The sequence below is a fragment of the Lonchura striata genome, chromosome 2 (assembly GCF_046129695.1).
Source record: "Lonchura striata isolate bLonStr1 chromosome 2, bLonStr1.mat, whole genome shotgun sequence".
In the NCBI taxonomy this organism is placed as follows: Eukaryota; Metazoa; Chordata; class Aves; order Passeriformes; family Estrildidae; genus Lonchura; species Lonchura striata.
In genome coordinates this window covers 65890497-65912149 of record NC_134604.1, presented here as the reverse complement: position 1 = coordinate 65912149, position 21653 = coordinate 65890497, and the positions used below count along the sequence as shown (strand labels likewise).

At 36.5% G+C, this 21653-nt stretch overlaps 1 protein-coding gene across 4 annotated transcripts in view; it reads right to left on the bottom strand.

The window, feature by feature from the left end:
• Positions 1-21653, bottom strand: part of DCLK1 (doublecortin like kinase 1) — a 231659-nt gene that overhangs the window by 102083 nt on the left and 107923 nt on the right. For all 4 annotated transcript variants that reach the window (XM_021541917.2, XM_021541918.2, XM_021541919.2 and 1 more), the window contains exon 4: positions 17984-18083. In XM_021541917.2, coding sequence (XP_021397592.1) covers positions 17984-18083 — 100 coding nt within the window. The remainder of the gene's footprint in view (positions 1-17983; positions 18084-21653) is intronic.

The following is a 21653-nucleotide window of genomic DNA, read 5'->3' as shown; positions in this document are numbered from 1 at the left end:
CATATTTATCACATTGCCACATTTAAAAGGTAAGATATTTGGTGCCAGCAACTTTTGTTTCTTCACAACTCACGTGTACAATGTTGTCTACACGGTATCATGAGCCCTCCTTTCTACTGCAAAACACATTGTTGAGATGCCATTAAGCAGAACATAACAGTTCACTTCAACTGAACGTTCAGCTCAGTGCTACAGTTGAAGCTGCTTGATGCCTCCCATTATGAAATGTTGTTTATCAGTTCCTATAAATCTTCATGAACACTTTAAATGTGGACTGAAAGCTTCTATGTTTACTGTCTGTCCTCAGACTGACTTACCCAACTTAAAAGTCCTCAACTAATTCCCAAAAGATAGAACTGGTGAGGGGAAAGTGCATTATTTGTCAGGTTAAAGAGACCAGAAGGAAGCAGAACTGGAACTTTGCCCAAACAGTTGTCCTAAAACATTTGCTGATAAAGTTCAGTTTTTCTTTTATTTATTCAGATATGCAGAAAAGCAAAGCTATGGTCAAAATACAAATCCCTAGAAGTGTTTTCATGTTATTAAAAGCCTTCAAACCTTTCAGAGATATTTTCTGAATATCCTGGCTGCATCACAGAGGATCAATCTCCTCTACAGCTTCAGCTCATTGACTACATGCTTGGGTGTGCCATGTTGTACTACCACCATCAAGCATCTCTCATTTGGAACTATCAGGTGAGAGGCAGAACTTCCTTTCCAATATCCTTTTTCTGATAGTCTGGAGCTATGGTTGTTCCGGTCTGGAAAGGTGATCTGGAATTCACTGTTTTGTACTCCTGGTGCTGTCCCTTTACATGAGGAAGGAAGAAACAGCCACACTGAAACACTGGGGAACCAAACAACTAGGAAGTAAAACACAGTTTGAATTCCCTTACATTTGTGAATCTGATTTAGTTAATATTCGTACAGTACCATTGCATACTGTTTTGGATTTAGAGAGATTTTTCCCTTTTTTTAGTTGAAACATTTAATTTTTTCATAGTCTTTTTTAAAAGGGATGTTTAAAATTAGTGAAATTTTACCAAACACTAAACAGTAAAGAAATAAATTACTTCTGATCCTTAGAAAGCAAAACAAAACCAAACTGCAAGAAACCTTATGAAAAGGGAAGTTAAAATCAATAAATCATTAAAGGAATAAAATCCTTCAATGGAATCTGTATACTGGTGATTAAAGTTTTGTTCCCATTTATTTATGCACACGTGTACATCTATCCAGGAAATATTTTTAGTTCTTTCCTTATCGTGTATCTCATCTCATAATAGTCCAATTTTAGCTGTTTCCACACATCATTTCTATTTCTACCCTTCCTTATCACAGACCACGCACTACCACTCACTTGCTTACAACCTGAGGGTAAAGGAAAACATACAAACTAATTGATTTCTTTGGAGAAACTTGGAGGGTGAGGAGGATAGGGTAAAATTATTAGCAGAAAATTTCTTGAGCATCAGGCTCCGATGGCTTCTCACCAGCATTTCTAAACAATTGGAATTCTCCCCTGTCCTGTGATGAGATGAGCCAGCAAAGATGGGGTACTTTCCTTGGGTGAGGAGTTACATTCTAAGAAGGCACAGCTTCAACGCTGCACAAAGAACACCAGTAACTGCTGCACCACATATGGTAATCTTTTGGCATCTTACAGCTTAAGTATCTAACAGCACAAATAATGTATAAGCCAACAGCAACAAACATCTATTCAAATAAAATTCTTCTAACAACCAATTCAACTGGCCTCAGACAATTATGCTTTCATTTTGCCCCTGTTTATCTGTGAAGTTACAGTTTCTGGCTAACCTATGCACTGTTTCATATCCTAAGGATCACATATTTAAGTCTGAGATTTTAATTAGTGCTCTCTGGCTTTGAAATACCCAGGAGATACATATTACTGTTTCATTTAGTTTCATTTTTCCTTCTTCATTACTGGGTTTGCAGATCACAGGCAACTTCAAAGAAAATGAGGCCAGCTTCAACTAGGCTAGTAAGGATGGCAATCATATTCTGCCAACCTAGGCGCTTCTAATACACATAATATGTGGCATCTAAACACTTTCCAAGCAGGAGGCCTGACAGCAATGCTACTTCTAATGATAAATGCACAGGAAGTGTATGTTGCTGTAGGAAGAACGCACCTGAACTGTTGAAAATCATGTTATGGATTTAGGATCCCTTTTCCTTTCATTCTTCCTGTTCTCCTGGAAACAGGTTATTTCCATTTATGAGGTGCTGACAACTCTCACAAAAATGTCCAATCTTTGTCATGAAGAATTTGACAAAAAAGGAAGTATTGAGGTGGCTAGACAGAGCCATACAGAAATATGAGCGGGATGTAAGGACTTTAAACTAAAAGAATGTAGTTTTAGACTAGAAATAAGGAAGACATTTTTATAATGAGGCTGGTGAAACTCTGGAACAGGTTGCCCAGAGAAGTGGCAGATGTTCCATCACTGGGAACAATCATGGTCAGGTTGGATGCAACTCTGAGCCACCTGATCTAGTTGAAGACGTCCCTGCTCACTGGGGAGAGGGGATTGGACTAGATGAGTTCTGAAGGTTCTTTCCAACCCAAACTATTCCATGATGCTAAGGTTCCAAAGTTTCATGTCAGCCACACATGGAAAACACAGACATCAAAAAGCCAGTGTCTAATTTAGATAGTCCTGTTTGCCTTAATTTGTACAGGGTGTGAGTAAAAGTTTTTAAAAGCATCACTGTCATTAAAAAGAACATTGTGTACTCAGTACAGCATCATGAACTGTTTCCCAAAGGGAAGACATGAAAGTAGCTTTAAATATTTTTGAGAAATATTCATGCAGGTTATTTAAAAAGGAGGAGAAGGTTACTTCCCCCTCATGTTAATCACCAATTATTTCTATTGCCCATCCACCTAACTGTATCAGGATTACCAAAAGGTAGTTGAGTAATATCAGTGAAGAAAGATGTGAGACCTAAGTCTTATAGGTGAGTCCAGGAAGTCTATTTCATATGTGTGTGGGAGGACAGGAAAAAGTTCTGGAAAACATGGTGAAAATCAGCCACCAAAGTTAGGAATACTTGTGGAAGAGCAGACAACATTAGGAACTGTTCAGATGAAAGGTAGTTTCTCTTAAGGAACTTCTGGGACAATTTAAAGGAGAATTATATTCTAGTCTCATTCAGAAAGCATCCATTATGTGCTTAAAGAGTAATTATGCCAAGAAATTTTCTCTGTTATATGTTGAGGAGAGAAACTGCTCATCTGGAATCTCTGCCATAGCCAAGATACTACCATGATCTAATTAATCATGGACATTCTTTCTCAAATTCTGTCTACAGGTGACCTCTTTTTTCCCAAAATTACCATATAAGCAGAAAGTATTTTTCAGAAGCTTGGCCTCTTAGGAAAGCAGAAAAGTTCACAGTCTTCCTACTGAAATATTATATTATGTCTTGAATGACTTCATCACAAAGTTATATTCATTGCTCCATTCAAAAATATAAAGAGTATATGAAGAGCTAACATGAAAACACAGATACAAATATTGCCATACATCACAGAAAACTGGTATATTGCCATTCATTTGAGAGTTTGGAGAAGGTGCGCCCTCGTTATAACTTCCAATGATAAAGCAAAAACACCCCACAGGTATGTCAATATCCTGGGACAACATCAACATTTTGGTACTTTAATGGAGACTACTTACCTTAAAAAGAAAACCTCTCTTACATCCAACCACAGCATTATCATTTGAAAAAGTAACAGAGTTGCTGATAAGCATCCCCTAGAAAGTTTCCATTACTGACAATATACATGGCTCTCTTTTCTTGATAAAAAATCACTGAACTTTCTTATTCAGGTTCCTGTTATAATAAGACCTATCTATTTCCATTATTATGAAGGAACTCAGGGTTCATTCTTAAGGAATGGTATGAAATGAGCTGCAACAAAACCAATAATTACGAGCTCCTCACAGTCTTTCAGATCCTATGATTTTGTGTATTAGATCTTGAGAGATTAGCCTGGTACAGTCTAGGCTAGAAGCATTTGTCCTTATCTTTAAAGAAAAGTGCCATAGAAACTGTTTATGAAGATTCCACTTGATCTTACAAAGATTCCTGTTTTGCACTGTACCCATAAATTCCAGTTACTTTTAAACTATTCAAATAAGGACTATTGTGCCTCTGTACTATAAGCAATTCCTGGTATATACAATTGTATCTCAATCAGTAAACATCAGTCACCTATAGGAAGTTCCAAACACCTAATATGCACTTAAAATTCGGAGTCAGAAAGAATGAAATTATAGAAGTATCAAGAGGAAATACTCAGCATCCTATCTGACTGCAATTCAAGTTATATTAATGATTAATACAATAAAAATCCAAGGAATGCACAGGCTCAAAAAAATCTATCTATTAGGTATCCATTCTAATGCAACACAAAAATACACACTGTCAAAGAAACTCTTATTTTAGCTAGGAAACTTAATCAGCACTTGTGTAATGGTAGCTAATCCCTTTGACCTCAGCTAGAGCCAAATCTTGGGGCTGAGAAGGCTATACTTAAGAGAGGATCCAGGAAAAGGATTGAGAGGACAAAAAAAAAAATCATGTTCTCCAAAATCCTGGGATCACTCGATGACTGAAAACCTTTTAGCACATTCCTGGAGTCCAGACACAAAGTACTTGATAAGACTTTCAGCACCAGAGTTCATGAATAACCATGGTTCACATATAAGGAGACTGCTGAGACATCGATTCATGAATCACTTTATGAAACTCTCAACCCTGACATAAACTGATAAAGGCTTGGCTCCTTCCAAAGCTACTTCACTCTTTAGACCAGTTACCAGACACAAGCACAACACAGTAAGAATTTTATGTCTTTTAACAAGGCCACATGCTACTTCAGTGCCCAAAAAGTTCTGAAAATTTAAATGCACACTGCATTTTTCAACCTGATCAAGATTTCAGAAACTCTAGGCATAAATGGGGAGATGAATGGTAAAGTATTTAAATGCTACAAGGCAGAAAAGGAATAACAGCACACTATTTGTACTGGGTTTGAACTCCTTTAATTTTATTTTTTTTTCAGTGTTTGGGCACAATTTTCTTCAAATTACTTACAACAGCTTGTTAGGCTATCTGTATGATATCAACTTGTAAGAAAATTCTTCTTTGCAATGTTAATGTCTCAGTGAGTTTAAGAACAGTTAAATAACTGCTGTAGTAACACTCTTGTTGCACAAGATGTGATTATAAGATGTGAAACATGGTCGTTCTTAAGTAACTTACAAGTTATACTTTCCTAGACTTTTGTTCTATTTTTTTTCAATTAAAAATACTTTCAATTTGGTATAGGTTCACAAAGTTCTGATAACAAAGCTGTCTGACTCACACAGAAATGAGAAATATAGGGGTAGATCATAAATCTCCAGAAAAAAAATGTAGGAACTTAGGAGAAAAATATGTATTTCACACAGTATAAAGAATATTGTTTAATCACTTATAAAAGTAACCGTAAATTCTCTTTTCATTCACATGCTCTCAATAAAAATAACAGGCACTGTACTAACTGAAGATCACCATTTACTTAATGCATATGAAATGCCTAAGTTCATTGACAATAACAACAAAGATACTTCTAAACACAAAACTAAAAGTATTGGTGTGATTAAGGAGTTATGCCTATAACATTTTGGTTTATGGATGCAACTTGAGAAAGGGTGAAGGTTCCTGGCTCTGGATGGTCATTTTCAAAGTTTAAGGTTCCCTCACTCTCAAAGTGGTTTCACAGATGCAAAGCAGATTCCCAAGACTGTGGTCCTCCGAGGTGACAAAGTGACACGTGACAGGGCCATGCCAGTCAAGGGGGAATATGAGCAACAAGAACATCCACAAAGGTGCTTCACTCCATTACCTGGCAATTAGGACACACACTTAAACAGATGACAATTAATATTTAACGCCTGGGTATTTTTGCTTGTAAGGGATGGTGGATACAGACACTGCAAACTACCCTAGGAGGCAAAGAGCTGAATGGAAGTGCTTCTTCTCCCTGGTGCATGACCTTACTTACTAGACTGTAGACACATGCACCTTCTTGCTTCCTTCCTCTTTAGTATCATGTGTCTTGCATTCCTGCACACAAAATATCAGGACACTTGTTTTGGAGGTGGAAAATGTGGACCAGTGCCAAAAAGAATCACATTATTTTTGTCTACCAGGAAGTCATTGGTTCTGGTTCCTCATATAGCTCTATCCATGTGTAGAGCTTTAAGCTATAATTACAGATTTGTCCATGACAAGAATATCAGGTATTTTGGAATCCTGTAAAAAATGTTGTCTGTTCTGTGCTACCTTGCTGTGCACCTAAGAGTACTTATTATGAAGCGACGGTCATGTTTACTTTGCATTTCTTGCAGGTTTTCCTCTCATCTAGTCCTTTATCAAACATCATCCCTCCTGCCATCCACTCATTCAAAAAAGAGCGTTGTACCCCAGGGCAGTGGGGAAGATGTGGGTGCTGTGGAGGTGGCTGTAGGCTCTTTTTACACCATGTCTCTGGCTTCCCTACAAAAAGCTGTATCCAAATCTAGATCAATTCACCAACCACCAATCACAGCCTTCTCCAAAGAATGCAATTATTCCAAATTTTAACATGTGTAACTGGTATGAATTTGGTTTAGGTTGGCAGGAACATGTAAGTAGGTGTAGATTGCTTGTAAGGGGTAGAAAAAGGAAATGAAACTTTTAAAAAAATTGATCAAAAAGTAGAGAAGGAGTTATAAAAGCCGTATTTTTGTTCCACTTAAACACAAGCTGTTATGTAAGTGTCTACTGCAGTAGGTCTGGCTTTAAAGAAAGTTAAAGAGGCACACACTGGCTCTCTTGCAGCACATGAAGTTATTTAACATACTTCAAGGAATTGAAAAAATTACAGACTCATTATTTTTAGTTAGTATCTCAAATTTGCCTGTAATAAGAGTATTAAAAGTTATCAGGCAGACATTTATGAAGAAAATAATTTTAAAATGATGTTGTCTTAAGAAATAAAACCACCTGGTATCGTAATGACTTTTTAAAATAGCAATATTTGGGAGGCCATAAAAAAAATAAAAAAGAATGTTTACAGTGTCAAATATTAGCATGTTTGACAGTTCTTATCAAATTTTCACACACATAAGAAAAAAAAAATTGAGCTGCAATGTCAGAGAAATATCAAACCAACAAGTGCCTAAGGAATCTACAAATGGAAAAAGGCCAACCTGGAGATTCAAACTTACTACAGCATGGATCTTCTCAACAGACAAATCCCTATACACCAAACAATTAAAGACCGTACTCTTAATAAAGCAAAGCACTTCCGTTTGCTGATATTGTTAAGCCAATACTCACACCTGGACTCTCATGCCTCACACCATGAGCTGTGCTGCAAGGTGAGCAACAAAACCCACCTGCCATCTAGAGCCACACACAGTTTTTCAGACCACCCACATTTTTGTTTCTTCAACGTCCACGACAGTACCAAGCAGATTTATCGCAACATTGCCTTACCTATCAACAGAAAACCCAGAAATTAAGTCTCCCAAGTTAAAAAGTGTCAAGGACTCCAGAGCTGTCTCTAACTTGAAAGTCCCTAGGCAACTTTTGCCTCTTATATTAATGGGTTCTCCTTGAATGCTATCTGGTTCAGGCAATTACATTTTACTATAATTATTTAGATAAAACTAAAGTAAACAGGCTGAGTCATCCTGGCAATAGGCTAACAGTGGGATATCTGGAGAATGTAGCTTTACTAAGAACATCTGCTAACACCACAACACTTACTGAGGTGTGTAAAGTCCCAGTGATAGGTTTTTTTCCTTCTGAGAAAGTTTAAGTAGTTGCAGATCGAAAATGCATGTTGGGTCGGAAATAGCCCATGAAACCATCTTTCATTCTGTGTACCACAGCATACTTCAGAGATTGGTCAGAGGAGTATTTTGGAGTTTACACATGAGTTTATTCATAGCTGATGTCCTCTCTGGAAACTCAAAGAGACTTTTTATTCAATATGGACAGTCAGATAAACAAAAAGAGAGACAAGCTTTACTAATATCAGGGGGTTTGCTTCAAAGGAAGCAAAATCAAACACATTTTTTCCTGAACAGTGACAGGTCTTACTTGTACATGATGCACTTTGCAACCGACTCAACTTATGCATTCTTCTTTGGGACAGTCATTTGCATTTCTCCAAGGATTCTGATTAGAAAGGGGGCTTTTCTCCCATGATGTGTTTTATTTTTTGCTGAATATAGAAGCCAAAAAATTGAGATGGTAGATCTGTCATTACTACACTGTTTCATTGCCTCAGTTTGTGATGGTTTGTTATGTTTTTGTAGTTTTTTAAAATATCCACATCTGGCTAAAACCTTTACTCAAAATCAGCATAATTTTTGCAAATGTGACTACATGACTATTTCCATGTTTGGTATTGACATTTTTACTGAGCAATTCTTTTTAGGCTTTCCATTTTCCATCAGTTGAACTTTGGACCCTTTCCAATATATTTTGGATGCAAACCTAAGACAGCTTTTGGCTTGCTTTTGGTTGAAATTCCAAACCTCCTCCAATGTACAAGTCCCCAAATTCTTAAGTCTAATGAACTTCACTGACTAATTCTTTTGGATTTTCAAATTTCTCTTTCTTAATGTAATAAAACTTTTAACATTGGACTGGTTTCGTTTTCTGGTCATCATAAATGAAATCAGTATATTATTACATCTAATGATCTTCCTAAAACAGTTTTTTATTGTAATATCATTATCATTAACAGCACTAAATCTAAGAACATAAACGTTCCCAGCCAGCACTAGTAGCATTTTGTCTGTAATATGCATCTAGGAAGTCTAATGCACCTCATGATACACTAGAATTTTTCCTGCTACTAAGAACTATCACAGCTGTCTACATGTAGTCTGAGCTATGATCCCAGAAGACTCCCACCAGAATCTCAGGAGAGAGCTCTTCCCCAAAGTGATTTTCAAAAAATATTCTGTTTTATTTGGGCAGGTTTGTTGTTATTATTAAATGCTTAAGTATTAATTTTAAAACTCCATTTTTAAAGTCAATTTCAAGCATTTACTTGATACCAAAATTAGGCTCCCTGTTGTGTATATCCCATGGTTTCCCAATTTATATTTTTAAGCAGAAAAGAATATCACCTATCTTACAGCCCTGCAGTATACAGCAACTGCTGTGCAAAAATAAATCTATTCCATTTTCTGAAGTCACTTATTTTGCAGATATCAATATGTGCTTGCAAAATAGAAAGAGCATGTATAGTCTAAGACAGGAATAGTTTGTATAAAGCTTCATCAAATTTTTTCTCTTACAAGATTTTTTTCTTCCCAAACATGCTGTCCTCATCAGAAACAGCCTTACTCTGTAAGTTTTATTCTTTTTTTGCTAGATAATCTTAACAGTTCTAAGTAGCTAAGAAAATAATATCTCTTTTCTGTTCCAGAGTAAGAGAAAAGACTAAATAACTTAAATTTCTTTGTCTTTTAACTACACTCCATTAGGAATAATGAGCAACCTTCTACAAACTTTCCTTGGATGAGATCCTTCATTTGAAAGAATGAAATTTCATGTTAGTCCCCTTCTTGATTTAATAAATTTTAAGTCCCTAGAAGATTTTCTTTCAAAAGGAAAAAAAAAAAAAGACAAAAACAAAATAAAACCAGGGTTACAATTCCCATAGAACATTTAAAAAAGCTCTGACTGAAGAATAAAAGAAATCAAATCAGAGCTCTATGACCTACCACCTACGGGTGTTCAATTCCATGGCAACATGAGATTTCTTAAAGATTACTCAGCCTTATATTGCTTTAAGCATATTATTAACATCCACTTCTCCTGCAGGGAGCTATGCTCAGAAAAAGGTTTCTTCGAAGGTGAGTGTTTACAGAAGCAACCTGAGCTGTCAGGCAAGACTTTTGAGGTTTTCCATGGGAAATCTCTGTAGGTTGCATTTTGTAAATAACAGCACCAAACTATTCTTGCAGCACACATTGTGAGTGACCACTTTTGCAGCACAGACCAACACAGCCATTATTCAAAATTCTTCTACTGATCTTTATACCTGATACATTTCTGTCTGTATACACCATCTCAATGAATATGTATGACTATATAAATATGAATATAACTGGTTTACTCTACTTTCATCACTTTGAAATATTTTACAGGTTGTGTTTGATTCTCTCCCAGCTGCTGTGCTGAAGATTATGTTTGATAAGATTTTTAAAGAAAGCTTTTAATGATTATTAAGGATGAAGACATTTTCCTCATATGCCTTCAAGATATTTTTGCTTTGTAAAAGCTAAATAACTGAATTTTGTATAATTATGCTCTTTTAAAAGCATAAAATTATGCTCTTTTAAAAGTATAAAAGTGTCTGGGCAGCTCTGGCACTAAAAGAAAGTGTGTACATACTCAAAATATGACTTCAGGTATAGGGCCTGTATCTTTAATAAAGATTAGACAATTACAGTGGTCAATTTAGCAAGTTAGTCTACTTTTACTGCTGGCTAGTCTAATTTCCATAAAAAAATCTCTGGTACAACCATGCCACTCAACAAACAGGCATGTCTCCAGGGCAAATCCTAATACATTTCAGCAGTTGAACGTTTTTTTCAGGTTCTCAGACTGAATGATGAAGCCCCGATGACAAAGAACTATTCATCTCAAAGCTGTGCCATGCAAACTTGTAATGGGATTATGTTGCTCACCCAAATGATTGCCTGCCACAGAACACAGTTTCAAAAATTGATCAGATTCTAATAATTTCCAGCATTATGAAGTTTCTGCAAATGGTGAAAAGTACAAATGTACTCACCAAGATTACCCACACTGCATGCTCCATTTTACCTGACAAATTAACAAGATAAGAAAAGCACAAACATAAACATCTCCAATATGAAACTTCTCTATGCTCTTCACCAACCTACTCAACAAACTTGGTGGAAGAGGTTAAAATATACAGCTACTATATTCTTCTTCCATTATCACTAAAACTGGAAAAGTAAAATGAAGAATCTCTCCTAAAAAGAACTGGAAATAAGCTGCTATTTTGGAAGCTACCATCTTCTGAGGGTCAGACTGATCACACAAGCTCCAAACTAAACTTGTGATCTCAAATGGACTATTATACAAACTAGAATATCATCAAAGGCTGCAAAATAAAGCAACTTCCATGGCAAAAGAATAGATATGAGACAGTCAAAGTAAGAGCTTGAGTCCCAAGATGTACCCTGTTGTATATATCGAATTTCTGCCTTTATTCCCCAGAAACAAAAATTTTTTAGAAAAGTGGTCATAAACATTGGAATTATACTTTATGCATTTGGATATACAACTCATGTTCACAGTTTGGGAAAATAGCTCTAAATGTTCTGTAAGAAAAATGTTCTCATGGATCTTCTCATTAATCTAAATATTGAAGAAGTTATGAGAATCAAAAAGAAAGAGGAAAAATATCAAGCTATAGAAAAACATTAAGTATTCAGTCTACTCTGATTTACTATTTAATAACACTATCAGTTATGATTATATTTCCTTGTACATTAGATAATAGTACTGGTTATGCTTAATAACAATTTCTCTTTTTTGAAAAATAAACTGAAGTTTTGTAAAATCCCAACATAAATACCATTTTTTACTATGTAAATATTATTGAGGAAATCCTTGATATTTTTGGGCACAAATTTTTTAGCACTTTCATATCCAAAATCAGCTTTACTGCTGAAAAAGGTTGAAGGAATTTGCACACTCAAACCTCATTATGCAAATGAAACAGGAATTTCCACCAGTTCTAGTTTATTGGATAGCATTTCATTCATGCTATTTTTAACAGACTTCTGGGGAAGCAAATACCGCAGAAAACATATTGAAGAACATTTGGTTCAATGAGCAGAATGAATTAGCATTAACTGCAGTTCTACTGTTTGGCCAGTTTCAATGGCTGTTGTGCAAGCTGTAAGTAACCACAATTTTTCCTAGCTATACATACAGGCAACCTCTTCACTGCAACATGGATGAAAAGTGATAACTATGCAAATATACATGCATTGTGAGGAGTTGAGGAAAGGGACATGCATTTCAGTGTAAATCTGGACTGGAAAGCATGTATGTCATCTTCTTGAAAGATCTAACATCCCCTATTCATGTCTATAAATCTGCCATTTGGTGGGATGAAGCAAAGATGTTATGATTTAAGTGGTCAAGCTTTCTCTGCTAGAGATGCTTAGGCAGAAAGGTGAGAAGCAATGTCTCAAATAAGTACACCTTTGAGACACAGTGGAGAACATTGCAGACAACAGATAAAGAAGTGGGCTTTTGCAATCAAGAACATACCTATAAAAAAGGCAGATTTTAAAAGAGAAATGCATATAATAAGCCTGAAGTTCTGGGAATGCATTTTTCATGTGAGCAGCTCATTTGACTCAAGCGTTACTACAGATTTTATTTAATGAATGCCACATGATATTATATTAACAGCCACCTGACGATCACGCTAACAGCCTGTTCTGAGTACTCCACTGAAAATCAGTATCTTCCTTTTAAGAGTTTAACACAAGAGAAACGAGTGAGTCACTCACACACTGCCATACAGCCAAGTACTTCCAGGCAGCCAGGGCCAAGCTGGATGCACAGGCCTAGGGAGGGAGGTACTTCCAGCACAGCTGGACACAGGTGGTCTCAGTGAGGGGTTACAGTTTTGGGGGAAGTTGTAGAATCTCTACTGGATATAAGAGAGCCTCTCTTAATATACTTATTGTGAGGAAGGGAATGAGGACAAGTGCCAATGTGCCAAATGGGAGGAAGCTGAGGGTACTGTGCAACTACCTACAGCACTAAGAGAGGGTGGAGATGAAAATGGAGGTCCTGTAAATGGAAGATAAAGGGAGCATTTGATGCAAAGCCATTGGAAAAACAACTTCTTTCCTTCTTGCCTTTCTGAATCATTAGTCTAAGTGGTACATCCAGCCAGAGTCTGACCTCTCCTGCCTTAGTTTGATTCTTCCTCATACACAGAATATCTGTTTCCAAGGCCCAGCAGCTGTTGACATTTGAAAATATCACACTGTAGTGGAACACTTTATATTTATGCCTCTGTTGAAAGCAAACTTGTATCTCGAAGTCCCCAGAATCCACCATTACTTTCCAATTGCCAAAGCACGAGTTTTTGATGAGGGCAGAGTAAGTCAGCCAGCATGCTCTCCACTCCTAATCCAGCCAAAATCTGCTTAACACATCCGTCTCTGTCCTATAAATCAGGGTAGATGAGGACTATAAGCAATTTCCCCTTCCTGCCTCTTTTAGGAAGGACAGATTAATGAAGGTTGCAGAAACATGACAGCTATTAACAGGGATAAACACGATACCCCTGACCCCAGCCGCAGTTCCTGGATCAGATGCGTGTGCACGCCTCCATGCACACACGCACGTGTGTGAGGACACCACAGGACTCAGATTTTCCTGGCAAGTTTTCTGCTGCTGGCAAGATGAAGCAGTAACACTGCTGCCCCAGAGATGCTGAGCTGAGGACTAACACAGGCCAGCAAAGTCAAAGTGAAATTAGGTTTCAAAGTTCCAGTTCTAATTTTCCCCAAAAAGAGAATCATTCTCCTCATTGTTTCCATAACAGTAATATGTGCTTTTGACAAGCAATCTGCACTTGTTTTCACATCCAGACATTCTGTATTTGTTACACTCTGCTTGGAGGCAGAGACACTGGCTTTGGCTAGCTGAGATTGCAGCTTTTGTACATGATGCACCTCAGTACATGATGAAGTCTTCCATAACCTCTTTGTGCAACTCTGAAGGTTCCAAAGCACTCAGAAAACATTAACAGAACATAAAAAATAATTTAATTTTTTAAAAAATTAATTTTGATACTGCCAGCCTCAAAGTTCTCTTATTTTACAGTGCTGAGAAAGAAAGATCTGTATAAGCAAAGGAGATGTTCTGAATTAGGGCAAATCTCATGAGTTACTCACATTGCAAAATCCTATTTAGGTGCCTAAATAATAGCTGATTGCAAATATTTTTGTGAGAGTGGCCCTTAAACCTTAATCTTTGCCAACACACAGCTAAGGGCTATTGAAAGGCCTCCCCTAACCTCTTCTTGGAAAACTGAACAACCATCAGCTAAAGAAAACCTGGGATTTCTGGGAGACTTTCCAAAACTGAAAGCTAACAATGCCTGCAGCGTTCACTGACATACTCTACACTGAAGAGTTTTTTTCTTCTTACAATCTGCTGTAATGTGTGCATTCATTCATGCTTTTGTGCTTACATATCCCATAAAAACTTTTTATGAAAATAGCATCACTACTGACACTTGACAAACAAGGAGCGTTTACTTCTTAATTTTATGGTGGTCACTCACATGCATCCTTATGTCCCATCAGCAGATCTTTGATGAAATTGTGTGTGGCTATCGCATCTGTTGATTATGTCAGATATGGAGATGATTGCAAGGAATTATGATGGGTATGGTGCCTATTGTTTCTGCATTTCATGCAATAAACAGTGTGTTTAGTATGAAAATCATCTGTACATCCAGGCAGGGAAGAAACTGCAATGTATAGTGAGGACTGTTTGTTTTTTTCTCTTTAATAGATCACTCATTAACTGACTTTTCTTAGCTGATTGCCAAGGGGATATGTAATGCCTCTTCCTAAAAGACATAAAGCAGAAAAGGGAGATGATATAAAGAAGGAACACATACCCTCAATTTCAAGGGCAGGTTTGAGCCTGAAGTCAAAGCAAAGCTGACCTAATTGTTCAGCCTAAAGAAAACTGATGAGTCCACAGATTTTTTTCAAAGAAAAAAGAATAATTTCTTTCCCATGCTCAAAGTAGATAAGAAATGTAGTAATGGATTTAATTTATAGTAAGGGAAGATAGCTGGAGAAGATAGCTGAAAAACAGTAAGAGTTTACCACTGGCACAGAATGTCTTGGTAGGATACAGATTCTTCCTCATCACAAGCTTTAGAGGGGCTTGTTAGCCAAGTATGCCAGAAATAAAATGCAGAATGTTAATTCCACACTTAAATGGGGATATTGATTCACTGACTTCAACACTCTTTTTTTCTAAATTTCTGATTCTATGGCTTTTAGAATGTGCTATCCAAAGGCAAGAGCAAGTCATGGGAGCAAGAGAAACAAAGATGACTAGAAATAATGCAAACTGATGAGATTTTCCCTCTCTGATAGAGTGGAATTAATCTCATCCTAAAATCTTTTTAAGCAACTTTAAAACATAAAGTGTAGACAAGAACAGCTACATCAGGCATATAGATACCTTTAGAGAAGCAAACCAGACATTTCTGGAGCATAATTCATATGAACTCTTCAAAAGATCCACTTTCAACTGAGTCAACCAAATATCTATAATCTACTTTATCAGTAAATCTGGTATTTTACTGGGAAATATTTCTGCTAGGAATGGCTCAGTCTCAGGCAATTACCTACATGCAGCTACCTAGTGTTAGCTACAATGGATCCCAGTATACATGTGACTGGCTTCCCAGCCCCCAACTTTGCCTCTTGATCACCTCTTTTATTAGGAGTTCTGAAGCCAGATTACAAAAAAATGGCATTCCTCTTCCTCCCTCAGAAGTAATTCCCAAAAGCTCAGAACCCTGATTATTTATATATTTCTTCTATCTATTTTTCTTTTTCACCTTCAAATTTTGCTTTTCTTTAATCTTCCTGCTGCAAGACCTTAATAGTTACTCTCAACATCTGGCTGAACCTGGAGTCTACTGGAGGGAAGTAGTGACAAACCAGCAGAGTGTTGCTTTAAAATGCTTTTCAGGGAAGCAGAGAAAGGCTTTACAAGCCCTGCACAGTTGGATAGCACTTCCTAATACTTGTAATGTTCTTAGATTAACTATGAGGAATGCACAGACACGCACTGTGATCATACAATTTCATTTGCCAAGCAAAACAAGTTAAAAGCTCCTTTTAAAAAAATTATTTTCTCTTCAACTCTTGCTCCTGCTTAGAGAAGCCCGACTAGATGCATACCAATTGGTACATCAGCTATTATTGGCAAGCAACCTAAACAAGTTCTCTGATATCAAACCTCCTGAAAGAGAGAGAGCAAAGTTGATGTACACTTCTCAAAGAAATAAGAGACATAGTGTGAAATCTGATTTTTTTCCCTTTCTTCATTCCTGCAGTAAAAAAACCCACTCAATGTTCACTGAATCTTTATCTGATAGAAAAGCAAGCACTATAACAAATAGCTAAAGTTGTATTTTCAGCACAGATTTTAAGGATTTCTCTTTTTATAAGATCAGTACAAAATGGTTTTAAGCAACAAAGTTTCAGACAAAAATATCACTTACTCAAAGAGATGCTGATATGTCAGACAAACAAAGATTATGCAGAGTCAGGCTATATCTGTACTTTGGCATTAGACCTCCAAAAACCAACTACATACTTCTAAAAGGGATTTAGACAAATCTGTCATCAGCATTTCTTGTATCTTTGCAAAAACTGTCACAGTGTTCACTGGGCAGCCACCAATGTCATCCTTCAGATGAAACAAGTGAATCCAGACTACACAGTCAAAGGACCTCCATTCTGAGCACAAAGCCAACTGGGAAACTCCTTTGCTGGTCAAATGTCCCCCCACTTTCCTAATTCCCATTCTAAAAATGGCTAAAGCTACTTTTTCCACCATCAGTACATTTTGCCTTGAGAGTCAACTGCAGCAATTTCATTCCTGCAAAGTGCAGATCTGGTGGTGCTCTATTTTGATTTTTTTTTCATATTATAAGGTCAGAACATGTTCTTGCTTCTGTCTGCGCCTGCCACAAAAGGTCATTCCTGTGCCCAGAAGACATCTCCTTTATCAGTCATCCTTCAACTCATAGAGTCAGGTCTGCTCAAGTTGCCTCCTTCCGCTCCTACACAGACTAACGGAGCATTTGTCTGCATCTGGGAAAACCAAGAGGTCCTCCAGCTTCACAGGTTAGTCAGAAAAATATAATTACACCATCTATAATTACACCAAGTGTGAGAGCATTAACTGCATCAAAAACCATGATGAAGTGGTGACACTAAACAGATACACACATAATGACTGTGGAGTGTTTACTGCTGTAACAAAATCTTCTCTGACTGATTCTTCAGCCAAGTGTTCTTTCAGACCTTTGATATTTTAAAACAATATTAGAGATTTTGATACCAATGGATTACAAAAATACCATGGACAGAGAAAGAGTGTAGGAGCAATAAAACTTTTACTGTGTCTTGTTCTGCACAAAATAAACTTAATGTTGCTGGCAGTTTTGTTTGTTTGAATGCACAAAGTCTATAGTTAGTTTTTCTTCTTTTTCCTTACAACTGGGATTCCCAAATCAGGAATATTCTTTGCAACAATAAAAGTATCTGAAAACAAAACATGTATTTTCCTTAGAGGATTACATACATTGATTTCATTATTGTATTAGTCAGCCTCTGAAAAACAGAGAACTCATTGAATTTTCTCTGATGACTTTGTCTGCATCTGCTGATTACATTTATCTTCCAGTTAGAATTGCATCTTTATTTCTTTATCACACTACTTGTGAATCATTAACTAAATCTCAATGGTAGATACTGGAAGCCTGAGAAATTGTGATAAAGAAACAGAATAAATTCAAAGCCAAAACACAAAAGACCTTACCAAAAAAGGAATACCACCAAACATGACTTTTCATACAATATGTACAATTCAGGCTGAAATCAAGTTTTATGCTGCAAGAGGCAGACAGCTTTATTGTTTCTTTCAATTATCTTATTTTCAGTATTTTGAATTAAAATATTTCTTCTATTTTTGAAATCAATCCAGGTGATACTGCTTTAGTTTAATTAGCATGATACAGAAATATGCCCTTTACTCTCATTGCAAACATTTAAAAAATACATCTTACCACTTTCATCCAGCAGGAAATCATCCTGGTAACGGAACTTTTCTGGTCCACATGCAATAAAAATGTCATCATCGCCAAAAAAATCCTGAAGGCACATCACCTGCAAACAAAAAGGAAAGGAAGGCATTGTATGAAATACCTCACCATCGGAATTATAACAATAAATCCCTCTTTGTCTCCATCTGCATGAAAATTCTTCACTTTTAATGGAATCAACAGGGTTTCATCTCCAGATAAATTTCATGGTGCTCTGACCATCTGTTATGAGTGAGAAACTTTTATGGACACTGCAGGGAAAGATAAGACAAAAAGCTGTAACTATCAGATTTATTACATGATGCATCTATGGTATGAGGTAAACGCCTTCTGTTTGTGCACAAGGTACCATTCAGTAGTTAGTGAGTAATTAATTTGCTTTTCAGTTCACATCTCCATTATTTGGCTGCAATGAAATAAAGTTACAGCTTTGTATGCAGAATGAAATGCAGTTATTTCAGCAAAAATCTCTCTGTCAGGGAATCAAACTTATATGGTGAACTAAACCTCCTTCATAAAGTCTCTCTCTGTGTGCCAGAGTCAATGTGAAGTTCTCTTTGAAGGCACCAAGCTGAACAGTCAAGTCAGATGAGCTGGGAATAATTCTTCTAATACTCAGTAAAATGATAAGCTCTTTCTATTCCTTATGAACAGTCAGTTAATATTGGTTCAGTTCACCACATTGGTGTGCTTTTGTGTCCCTACAGAAGATTTTAGAGATTTTATTTCAGCCTTTCAGCATCTAAAGGAGGCTTGGAAGAAAGGTTGGGACAGGCTTTTTAGTAGGGCTTGTTGCAACAGGCCAAGGGGTAATGGTTTTAAGTTAAAAGAGGGTGGATACAAGGAAGAAGTTTTTTACAGTAGGGATAGCGAAGCACTGGAACAGGTTGCCCAGAGAGGTGGTAGATGCTCCATCCCTGGAAACACTAAGTCAAGAGCTGGATGCAACTCTGACCAACTCTGGATGCAACTCTGAGCTCATGGCAGGGATGTTGCAACTAGGTGAGCTTTAAGTTCCTTCCAACCTAAACCATTCTGTTCTATGATTTCCTTACAACAGCTTTTAGTTATTTTACAAGTCACTGCTTAACAATTCAATCTTGCCAATCATATGGAATCATATTAAACAAAGAATCAGTGACTTCTATGAAAAACTGACTTCAGACTTACTGACTTACAGCTTTGACAAATTTTAAAAACAAATTAGATGTCTATCCAGCTTTAAAAAAACACAAAGATACGTAATAAAGTCTGTTCTCACTTCATATTTACAAGAAGATTCGATATGAGCAGGCTTGCTTAAATATTGTTATATCAAGTTTTGTAATTAAATAATGCATTGATGTTTGAACAGGGTAATTTCGCAAATAGAGTTTCAAGTCTACAGTCAGCAAATCAACACATGAACAGTCTCTAAAAACTGACAAAACAGTTGAGAACAGTCCAGATCATCTAAACAAGCCCCTCAGAAAAAGCATTTAAAATCTACAAAAAGAGAAATGAAAGAATTACCTAATGAGATTTTGGCATTAAAAGTACCCCATCAATCTGAAGTAACTAATGTCTAGGGGTTATAAAATTCACACCTATCATTCTCAGAAACATGCCTGAAGGCTTTGACATCCACAACAGTTATGAGCCTCAGCAGAAATGTCATGAAGAGGAAAATTAGAGGTACATGTCGTGACTTACTTGTAGACTACTATTAAAAATTATAACAATTTTAAAGGTAGAACATTAGCAAATAGAAAAAATAAAACAGGAAACAGAGAACAACTAGATGAAATAAATGCAAAAAAAAAGGACAAAAAAAAGGTTCTTCCTAAATTATCCTTTCCTTAAGCAATACATGCATATTTAAATTCAGATCCACCACAACCCTATTTCTATGACCACTGTCATCTTAACACTACACACTACCTGAACATCAACAATGTAAATATTTGGTAGAGCTTTTTACCATGTTCCTACTCTGTTTATGTTCTATTAGTGTATCAGCCTCAGCAGCATTTAAATAAACTCATTTGCTTCCCATCATTCTTTTTTGTCCACGAGACATATCCTGCCTTATCTTCCCACCCCATACTCCCACCAAACTTCAGACAGCTCTTCTCTCCAGTCAAGTTCCTCTGAAATTGCCACCTCTCCCACTCCATGTACAAAACTACTAATTTGCAGAATTACATTAAAAATCCTGTGATTTCCTTTTTGCTTCCCAAGTTTGACACACTTCTGGGGAGTAATGACTTTTACATCTGTCTTTATACCAAACACAGTATTAGAATCAAACCAGCAATAAGCAACTCTAGACACAAAGTTGAACTATTTTGATAACAAACATGAATACAAATTACATTTCAGACAAAAAAAAAAAAAAAAAAAAAAGAGGATTTAATAAAACCCAAAAGTGTTCAGTTGTAACCAGTTAAGAGGGTTTCTTTCAAGCCTAAACAAGACATTAAAATTCAGGAAGCAACACTTAACACCAGGCTCAACTATACCTATTTTTAAAGCATCTCAGGTTCAATCAGTGCAATTTAAATGCAAATAAGAAAGAAAATAAGATTAACACACAAAAAATTTGTGCTTAAATATCTTTGGGGTTTATTAAACTTTACACTTATAATTTAAAGTGTTATTATGCTTGCCTCTTTTCTCCTTGCCCTCAGTTTCATATTATGTATGTAAAATTACAGGGGTTTTTTTGCCTCCTGAAATGTTAATAATTTTGGAATTATAATTCTAGCTCTTAGAAAGGTTATAACAAGATCACAATTTCCTTTCAAATCCATCTTCTTCCAGAGCAATTTCTCTTAAGATTTTCAGTACCTTTTTATACTGCTATTGGAAGCTCTGAGATGGCCTTCGCTGTCTGCATTTTCCATCCCTGCTGTCTCAGCATCCCTGCCCCTCTCTGCAAGTTCACACTCCTCAGCAGTTAAATTAAAAGGCATCTGACACATACACAGCACTCCTCCTTCCAGGTTTTTTTGGAGAGAAATCTGCAAACACTTTCTATTCACACCCAGTCATCAGCTAAGCAACAGGACCTGCTTTTTATTACCCATTTTAACTTTTGGAGAACGTGGCTCCTAAAAAGTTAGAGTTTGGAAGATCAAGAATTTTTATCACCTTAACTGGACCATACAAATGTTTTAGAGATCATGCTCTGTTGCATGTGATCAGCTTTAAAATTAGTCATTTTTAAAATCAGCAAACTACAAAAGCCTCCCTTGGACTTTTCTGTTGTTTTCAAGGCACAGAATCCATCTTCTTTTTCACAAATAAAGTTTTATTTCTCACAAGGGGAAAAACAAAGTCAATGCAAGAGTAGTCAAATGTGCACCTTAAATAAAAAGAAAATGAAAAAATATTGTCTCCCACACAAGTGGTACTAAATACTCTGCGACTCTTTTTAATCAAAACCTTTCTGGTAAGGAGACATCATTTAACATTAATGGTGTCTCTCTTACACTTTGTAAGGGAATGAATAAATAACAGTAGCATTAGCAGAGGCCAGGGAATGCTTGGATTGATGATGAGAAAGGCAAATTGATCACTAGTACAGGTTTTGGTTATAGGCAAACCACATAAATAAAACTGGCTGACCTGGCCACAACCGCGGAAATCAAAG